This window comes from Nomascus leucogenys, chromosome 22a, assembly GCF_006542625.1.
Source record: "Nomascus leucogenys isolate Asia chromosome 22a, Asia_NLE_v1, whole genome shotgun sequence".
NCBI classification, from domain to species: domain Eukaryota; kingdom Metazoa; phylum Chordata; class Mammalia; order Primates; family Hylobatidae; genus Nomascus; species Nomascus leucogenys.
The window spans coordinates 4,806,099-4,815,977 of record NC_044402.1 but is presented as its reverse complement, the minus strand read 5'-3'; the positions used below and the strand labels follow the sequence as shown (position 1 = coordinate 4,815,977).

At 52.9% G+C, this 9,879-nt stretch overlaps 1 protein-coding gene across 1 annotated transcript; it reads left to right on the top strand.

Moving 5' to 3' along the window:
• The first annotated feature begins 2,717 nt into the window (after positions 1 to 2,717).
• On the top strand, positions 2,718 to 9,570 carry LOC101179220. The gene is made up of 3 exons (XM_030803193.1): positions 2,718 to 2,921; positions 8,842 to 9,044; positions 9,377 to 9,570. The coding sequence occupies exons 1-3, from the start codon at positions 2,833 to 2,835 to the stop codon at positions 9,526 to 9,528; spliced, it is 444 nt and encodes a 147-aa protein (XP_030659053.1). The 5' UTR covers positions 2,718 to 2,832; the 3' UTR covers positions 9,529 to 9,570.
• The last annotated feature ends 309 nt before the right edge of the window (positions 9,571 to 9,879 follow it).

The window sequence follows — 9,879 nt, the reverse complement described above, 5'->3', positions numbered from 1 at the left end:
CACAGGAAGGAGGCCCCAGAGCACCCAGTGTGGCTACAGGACTTGCTGCTGGGACCTCTAAGCCCCACTGCTCTCTTAGTCCATTGGTATCCTTTAGGGATTCTTGCCAATGGAAAGACCCTTGGATTCCTGTTGTTAGTATCTGTTTATTCAGAGAGAGTTGACCCATGAGAATCTCATTTTCCTTTGACGAATCTTGCCCTAGATGAATACTTTTGGGTAACAACTAACTGTTCAGATGGCTTTCTGAATACAATGCCAAATTCAGGAGAAGGGACACTTGTCATAGGGCTGCTTTGTGATTTGCAAACGGAGTGTGTTGGATTTCTGTTTCTCTTTTTTCTTTAATGATGCACGTTACTGCACCTTCTAACCTCCCTTGGCCAGTGTTCACCAGGAGGGCTTCCTGGAGGCAGTGGCTTTGGTCAGAGGCAGAGGTTCTTCTCTCGGGGTGTTTTTGCAGGCCCTAAAGGGATTTCAGCCATTTTAAATTTACATTATTTCAAATGGTACAGGATTGCCTGTCTTTTGGTAACCAATCCTGTCTTGAAGAGATGCCGGGAAGTAAAGTCAACTGTATGGCAGGCCTGAGCTCCAGGGTCAGCCAGATGAGGCTTGTCACCGGGCCCCTCCCCCTTGGTCTCAGGCCTCGCAGGAGGAGATGTCCACTCCGGCGAAGACCCGGCATGGTCCTCACCTGCTCTTTGAGCCACTCTTTGGTACTTGAAGAGAGGATACCCTTTGTATGTTCACTTGATTAATGGCGAATATACAGGGGGAGACTCTTATTTGCGTATCAAACTGTCGAGGAAGACACTCAGACCCTGCTTTCTCCAGGACAAAGCCTCGGATGTCGGCCCCTCTCAGGTACGGCCTGGCTTCCCTGTCCGGGAACGTGAGCTTGGCTGTGATCTTAGCCCTTGGGTTCTGCCTTCGCCCTCTGTGCTGGTTCTTCCTGTGGACTCCCTGGAGGCAGTGGGAGAGGAGGGTCCTTTTTGTGTGCACCGAGTTTAATGGTGGTTTGCTTTTTTTAAGGATAAATCACATGGATCTGCCTCTTCTCCACACCAAGTCTTAGCCAGAGGGCTTCCTGCTTCCAGCACTAACCTGGTACCTCTCTGGACACACGAATGGGTGGTGGATGGTGGAGCGCAGAGCCGATGCTGCTACTCACCTGCTACTCCCCTGACCTGCTACTCCCTGGTGGTCTCCGTCCTTGAGAGAGTGTCAGCCTTGAGGGAAGCACATGGATGTCAGGTTGTTCTAAGGCAAGTGACTGGTGGAGCTCCCTGAGCCTGCCTGTGCCCTCTGGGACTGTCGCTGGACTCCACTGGCCAGTCCTCAGAGCACATTGTCCAGTGATTGCACCTGAGTGTGCCTTGGGCAGGTGTGTCTGGTCTTCAGGACTCCTTTGTTGCTAGAGTCTGATGCTGGGGCCCTCTTTTTGTTTGTTTCGAGGCAGGTATAGGTGACACATTCTTGGATCTGGTCATCTCTAGGACAGCCAGCCTCAGAGGAGGGATAGTGTCTCACCACCCTCCAGCTCTGAGAATGCCTGCAGATGCCTTCTTCTCTGATAACTCCATGTCTTCCCAGGCTGAGCCCTCACACCCCGTGCCCCTTTGGAGAAAGGTGATGGTTCCATTGTCCATGTAGCTTGTGGGTATTTGAAGCAGGTTCACCCATGCATGCTGAGTACATTGATAGTCATGCCTACCTGTTCCCTTGTTTAGAAGCCGGGGTCGCCTGCAGGGAGTCCTGGATGTGCCACCTTTCAGGGCCAGGCCACAACGTGCAAGGTGCAGGCCCAGCTCCAGGGTCAGCCAGATGAGGCTTGTCACCGGGCCCCTCCCCCTTGGTCTCAGGCCTCGAAGGAGGAGAGGTCCACTCCGGCGAAGACCCGGCATGGTCCTCACCTGCTCTTTGAGCCACTCTTTGGTACTTAAAGAGAGGATACCCTTTGTATGTTCACTTGATTAATGGCGAATATACAGGGGGAGACTCTTATTTGCGTATCAAACTCTGTTGGGGAAGACGCTCATACCCTGCTGTCTCCGGGACAAAGCCTCGGATGTCGGCCCCTCTCAGGTATGGCCTGGCTTCCCTGTCCGGGAACATGAGCTTGGCTGTGACGCTGCCCCTGGGTTCTGCCTTCGCCCTCTGTGCTGGTTCTTCCTGTGGACTCTCTGGAGGCAGTGGGAGAGGAGGGACCTTTTTGTGTGCACCGAGTTTAATGGTGGTTTGCTTTTCTAAGGATAAATCACACATCAATCTGCCTCTTCTTGGTACCAAGTCGTACCCAGAAGGCTTCCTGTTCCCAGCATCAGCCTTAGAAGGGGGACCTGGATGTTGGATCATTTCAAGGGGAACACAGACAGGAGTGATGGTGGACCACGGAGCACTGGCTCTATCTATGCTGTTTTCGAGCCTGGTAGGCCAGACACAGGAGGGCTTCCTGGAGGTGGTATTGACCTTGGGGAAGGGGCTGAGGTGTGCTCATCAGCACTTTCTTTTTGATGCTTGGGTGTTCATGATCCAGCTCGCAGTCCCCAGGCTGAATCTGTAAGAATGGTTTGCTTCTATTTGTCATTTGTGATTGCCCATGAAGGCAGCACTGGGGATGAGCCTTGGGAGCTGTCAGCCCCGCATCAGGTGCGTGCATGTGGGAGGTCAGAGGGCACCTGCTTCTGCCTTGATGTCTGTGCCGCGCCTCTGACTGCCGGCTTTCTGCTCACACCTAGGATGGCCACCTGAGAATGGGACTCTTGTTCTGTGTTTGTGGAGACATTCCTCGGGGCCGTGTGACTGCCGGCTTTTTACACCCCGACTGCCATGGGGGTCATCTGGACCCGAAGCCAGCTTCAGGAAGGGCATTCGCAGCATCCTCAGCCCAAGGAAAGCGAACGTCCAGCTGGAGAGAGGTGAGCACCACGCCTGGGTAATGAGTCACATAACCTGCCACCTGGACCAGGCGGCTCCCGCTCCTCTCCCTTTCTTGAAGGAGAGACCACTGTGGGGAATGGGCTGTGGGTCCGCTTCCTCAGTTACTTGGGGGTACGTGGGGTTTACTACTGTTGACCATGTGCTCTTTCTTAGCATGGCTTCATGGACACGATGCCAGCCTCTGGCAGGGGTGGGGCAAGGGCTGGCATGGAGAATGACACTGGTGTTAACGGCTCTGTGAGATGGATGAAGGAATGGTGACCAAGGGCCTTTGCTTTGTCTAAGGTGTAAATTCATCCAGTGCCTGGGACCTCGGTGCTGAGTGCATCCTTAGGAAAACTTCCTGGAGAGTTGCCCACACTGGGGAGGAGATGGTGGTCCCACCACAGGGAGTTCCTATAGAAAGCGAGAAGCCGAGCTCTGTGTGTGCCCAGGAAGGCCCGTGGGGTGGATCTCCTTTTCAGGAGCAAGTCCTAGTCTGGAGTGATGCCTGGAAATGAGGCTGATTCTGGTGAAGGGGCACTGGCATCTGCCCCTTCCCGGCCCCTTTGGGATGGAGAGCCGACCTATGGGCACACAGCTGGCAGGTGGTGTTTGCCACCTGGTCTGCGGATCCCGCATCTCCCACCCCCTCCCGCCCCCAGGATGAATCCCGGGAGACGAGGCCGGCCCCGTGAATGATAGTGAGGAACCTGCCCAGTGCTATTGTTTGGTACTTAAAGCGAGGTTGCCCTTTGTATATTCGGTTTATTGACATGGAATATACAAGGGCAAGCTCTCTGTGAGTATCAAACCTTGTCTTGGACCCAGTCCACACTCAGCAAGGGATGCGGTATGTGTGTACGTGACTGTGTGTATCTGTTTTGTGTGTGGCAAATCGTTCACGGGTCCCCACATCACAGAGAGGACTTCACGAGCACATGGACGACTTTAGGGAAGGCAGTGGTCTCTGGGACATCCCCTCTCCTGGTGCAATGTGGGCGGGCCCAAAAGCATGCGTGATGTGTGTGGTCTGGGTCCCTGCTTCCTGAGCGGGCAGTCATCAGCCTGGGCTGATGGCTGGGGTGGCGCTCGTGTGGGGTAGTGGCTTTGTGGTCCCTGCTGTTACTTGGTACGTGAGTGTGCATGTTCTGCTCGGGGTATGTGACCCGGTCCACTAACCCTCAGCATCTAATTCATCCCCAGGACCGCGCCTTGAAGACATACCAAGTCCACCCAAGGCAGCGGCTTTCTTTTCCGTGCTAACCTTTGGTACTTGGAGAGTGGTTATCCCTGTCCTGTTCGTTTTGCTCATGTCGAATCGTACAGGGTCATCCACTTTTTCAGTATCAAGAGCGCAGACTCTGGAGCTCGATTTCCTGTGTTTGGATCCCACCTCTGACATTTACTAACCGTCCAACCTTGGGCAAGGATCTCATCGTGCTGCGCCCGTTGTCTCACGTGTCAAAGGGGAATCACATCGGCGTCTACTTCATGGGGCTGCTGGGGCTGAATGAGTTAAGACTTGTGCATGGCTCAGAGCAGAGCCCGGTGGTCAGAACTTCGTAGGTGGTAGCCAGGACCCTTGTGTGCTGTGAAACTATCATTGGTGGTGGTGGTGGTGGTCTTATGACTAAAATCTCTCCGTGGGTTTTTGGAACAGTGTCAAGACATGGAAGTCAAGTCCTTCATCGGGTGTGGAATGGACTATGAAGCCCAGAGCATACACGGTGTTTACAATGGGGGCTAGTGATGCTCTTGATGCTTGGCAGCTAAGCCATTCTCACGATGGCTTTCGAAACAGAATGCCACATGCAGTGGGGGTCAGCAGGGTTGCCGAGAACATTTGCTTCACTTAAGAAAGACAGTCCCTGGGTTCTTGACCTCAGCCACTATCCACGGTTTGAAGGAGTCTTGAGCGAGGATGCCAAGCTGAGTGAGGATTCCATGGCATCTTGCTTCCCTGGTGCTTAAAGAGAGGTCAAACCTGGTGCATGCATTGTGCATGCCTGTGCGTGCGTGGTGTGTGTGCATGAGCGCGTGTGTGACTGGGTTTGCCACGTAGCAGTCACCATCTAACCTTGAGCCAAAGACCTGGAGGTGGTGGTGTTCCTGTCCATGCTGCTGTTTCATACTTGAGGAGAAATTATCCTTGGTGTGTTCGCTTGATTTATGATGAATCATACAAGGACAATTTCTTTTTGAGTATCAAATCTTGCCTCGGCAGACTTCCTGGACGCCATGACAAGTTCTGTAAAGGGATGCACGCATCAGCCCTTCCCAGGGGCTCACGCCTGGGTGGGGATGAGGGCGCATGCAGTTGGTTTGTGGTGGGGACACTTGTGCCCTAACTTCAGAACCCTGGAGGCGGGGCCATGCTTGGCAAGGGGCCACGCTTGGCAAGGGGCCATGGGACTCCTTGGTGCTGCCAGGGATTTGCACTGGCCATGGGTGTGTGTTGTGGGTGACGCAGCATTCAAGCGACTTATCACATCCTGCTTCTTGGAGGCACTTCTTGGACATGAAGCAAACCTTAGGGACAGATCATTGGGGCCAGACCCCCTTCCCCTGCCCAAGAGTGTGACTGACCCCCAGGCATGGGCTTGACTCTCAATGTGTGAAGCTGACCTGCTAATCCTCATTGTTTGGACTACCTGAGAAGAACTTTCTGGAAGAGACACGAACTTTGGAGAAGATGCCCAGCTCTTCTTGATGTAACAGTTCTTTGGTGCTTAAAGAATGGCTGTCCGTAGTATGGTCTCTATATTTATGATGATTAATATCGGACAACCATTGTTTTAGTATCCAAATTTGCTTCAGAAGTTTTGAAAGCACAGTGCTGACTTCAGTGAGGGGACATCAGTGCCTGCCCCACCATGGAGTGTGACTGTGTTGATGATTTATAATAATGAATCCAGTGATCTCAGAATGCAAGCCACCAGTGTGATTGCCTTGGACAAATGCTAGCTTTGGGGTGGAGATGCCATTTAGGGGCTTGGTGCCATAACATTTTATTGGAAGATGTTCACAATTATTTCATCTCTCTTTCTCTTCTTGTTATTAAATCTTAGCCACGAGGAATTCCTTGGAGAGATGCCGGGGTCAAGCATCTCTCTAGATAGATGGTGGACTGGGGCACCTGGGTCCAGCCTCTCCTATCTTTAGCCTTCATTCTGAACATGAAACACTTCCTGTAGGGAATGCAAACATTAGTAAAAACTCCATACATTTCCTGTTACTATTACTACTTTTTGGCAGCTCCTAAGCAGCTGCCTGTTGGGTATTTGGATTATTCTTGGTGGACGTGGCATGGCTTCGTGCCTTCCTTGGGAACCACCCCATCTTAGACAGACTCTCATGGAATAAGACGTTGTGGTCGACAGCACCTCTGGGGTGTGTGTGTGCGCGCGTGTGTGTGTGTGTGTGTGTGTGTGTATATATATGAATTGTTGGCTAGAGTAGTGTTTCTCAAACTTTAAAAATGCTCCTAAGATTTTCATCACCTAGGGATCTTGTTAAAAAGCAGATTCTGATTCAGGGACCAAGATTCTGCATTTTTAGCAAGTTCTCAAGTGATGCTAATACCGCCGGTCTGTGGACAACACTCGCAATGGTTTGGGGCTGGAGACCAGGTGCTTTCCCTGTGATGCGTGTCCCCTGTCTCCCCACATGCCATATACCGTCCGTCATGGGAGAACGGCCCAGAATCAACATGCCGTGCTTTGGTTTGTGAACAAGGGTTCACCTTCACATGCATAAATATCACGAGATTACTTTTCTTTAAAATCAAATCATGCCTCAAAGGGCTTCCCAGATACAAGACCTGCTTCAGGGAGGGGCCGCCGGTGTCAAGCTGCTGCAAGATTGTCGGGTGCGTGTCAACGGCGTGCTTATTCGTTATTGATGTCCTGGGCCCTGGAATTCTGTGACCCTCCGTTTCCAAGCAGTCCTCGGGAGGAAATTCCAGGAACTGAGACCATGTCTGCGGTAGGGACCCTGTCTTCAGGGATCAGTGACACCCCATTTTATCGGAAGCAGAATTCTTCATGATGGCTTTGCTTATCTCTGACATGCATTCTGCTGGTTCTCGTCATCAAATCCCATCTTTCAGGAATCCGTGGAGGAAGCTTTCATATGTTTTTAATGGAACCTGCCTTAGAAGTCTTGCTGAGCATGGTTCCAATGTCAGGGTTTCGACTTTGGTGCCAGGGCTGCCTGGGCCCTGAGACTGAGGTATGGGAATGGAAGGTCGATGCCAGTACGTGTGCTTTCTTTGCAGGATGTGAACACCTCCCCACCCCAACCCTGGGATTCAGCTCATCTTGAGAAGAATCTTCTGGAAGCAAAGACAACGGTGGGGAAGAGGCCATGGTTTTCGTTTCAGAACTATTCAAGGATATTTGAGGAGAGGTTATCCGTGTTATGTTCGCTTCATTCATCATGAATAATACATGGTTAACCTCTTTTTGAATATCAGACTCTGCCTCGGAGGGCCGCCCCTACAGGAGACGTGAGAGTGTGTGCCTTGTGTGAGCTGAGAGCCCCCGCCCTGGCTCCGTGCTGCGTGAGGGAAGCTTCCTGGAAGTGAGGCTGGTGGGGGGAAGAGCCCTGGGTTGCTTTGCTGTGTTTGCTGTGAATGCGATGTGTTTTTGTGAGTTATGTGAGGTTCCCTCCCCTTTGAATGCCAACCTGTGCCCCCAGTGGCTGGGCCTGTGGCTTAGCCACAGGGTTAGGTCCCTTCCTGGGACAGACCCTCTGGACACAGTGCTTTTCAGGGTGGCTCCCTGGGGGCAAGGACAAGGTTTACCACTCCACTGGGACACTTGAGGAGAGGTTACTTCCTCCATGCGGACTCCTTTGAGGACAGCCTGTTTTCCTCCCAGGGTGGCTCCCTGGATGAAGTCCAGCACCTCTGTGGGTGTGTGAAGGGCAGGCCGACTTGGGCTGTGTTCCCACTCCTCACCCAGGTCACTGGCCCAGTGCCACTTCCTCCTCAAGTCAGCTTCCCTGAGGCTCTGCCAGCAGACCTGGTGGGGTCTGCTGGTCCACTGCTTGGTGCTCAAAGACACTGGCACGGTGCCAGATTCCCTTCTCTCCCTCCCGATGGAGACCATGCAGCTAATGACTCTTCAGCTCTGTGATGTCGCCTCAGAGGGCTTCCTGTACGCAGCACCTAGTTTGAGAGGAGAACACGGACTCCAGCATGTCCCCTGGTTATGGAGAAGGGAGGCTGTCCTTGATCCCCAGTTTGGTGGATGATATGGTTTGGCTGTGTCTCCATCCAAATCTCATTTTGAATTCCTTCGTGTTGTGGGAGGGTCCTGGTGGGAGGTAATTGAATCATGGGAGTGGGTCTTTCCTGTGCTGTTCTCGTGAGAGTGAACGGGTCTCATGAGAGCTGATGGTTTTATAAGGCAGTGTTTCCCTGCACGAGGTCTCTGTTTGCCTGCTGCCATCCACGTAAGACCTGACTTGCTTCTCCTTGCTTTCCACCATGACTGTGAGGCTTACCCAGCCATGTGGAACTGTAAGTCCAATTAAACCTCTTTCTTTTGCAAATTGCACAGTCTTGGGTATGTCTTTATCAGCAGCCAGAAAATGGACTAATACAGTGGAGGGCAGTGGCACCGAGCCCTCCGCCTCCTTCAGGATGTGGTCCCTGTGTGGGGCAGCATCCTGGAGTGGCTACAAAGCCCTACTGCTCTCTGCCTCGATGGCTTGGTCCTATCTGAGGTGGCCAGTGTGCTGGGGTCCCTGTGTGGAGTCAGTTCTGTATGGGTGCCTGTGGGTGCTGGCTTCACAGTAAGAAAACTGTCAGCTTCGCCTGAGGTATGTGCATAGAGGTGACGCGGGGATATGAACTTTGTTGACGAATGTGTTCCCTGCACCGCTAACCCAGAGAATTCATTCCACCCTCAGGAGAAGCCCTAGAAGTGATATAGGCTCTGGCTGGGGGAACCGATGTGCTCGTGTCGCGGCGTGGGGTTTGGTGAGGAACAACCAGAGCGCTCTTGCATTTTGCATGAGGAAGACCACACAGTTGGCCTCATTCCTGCACAGTGGGAGAATGTGTGGAGGTGTCCTGCTGCCAGAGAGGAGGCCTGTGTCAGCACCATCACCAGGTACCTGGGGGAGGGTCTGCTGACGATGCCCAATGTTCATTGGCCCAAGCAACCCGTCCCTGGGGGACCTCTGGGCAAGACCATTTCAGCGCTCAGCCCCACTCCGTGTCCCAGGCAGAGAGGGGGCTGAATTGATGATACCTATTAAATGGCTCATTAATTCTCGTTATCCATGCAGCCTGCCCGTGAGGGTCCCCCAGAAGGGAGGGCAACTCCAGGGGAAGGTTCTCACCATCAGGACGAGGCCAAGGTCCAGGAGGTGCTGCTGGGCCAGGGGCCACAGGGCAGATTGTCAAGCCAGGTCACAGGCTTTCTCTGTCCTTGACCCTCAGCATCCAGGCTACCTACAAGAGGAGGCAGGAGGACTCCTCTGCCACACCTGGGGAGGTCTCGTCAATGGCAGGTTCCCTCTACAATGCTTTCTCTGCTACAAATGCAACTCAGCATCACCTCTTTCCTGGATATAATTCCAAGGAATTATTAAAGGAGGCATTGGTGTCAGCACCTCGTGAAATACTTGTAAGGATGACCCATGGCACAGCCTGTGTCTTCATTGGAGTAAGCCTCACATGCTGTGGCCTCCAGGCTCTGGAGGCGTCGGGGGCAGAGCAGGGTTGAGGCTGACCGTGGGGCCTCGCCTGGGTTTGTGGCTCATCATATTGGACCGCTGTTTTTCAGGACAAACTCCCCGGAGAGGTCCCTCGGCAGGACCCTGACCTGGAGGCAGGGCGCTGTCCATGATAGGGGAATGGATGGTTAATCAGAGAACGTACATTTTATAAATGGTGTATGTCAATTGATCCACAGTCCCTACCTATCCAGTGGATTCTGGAGG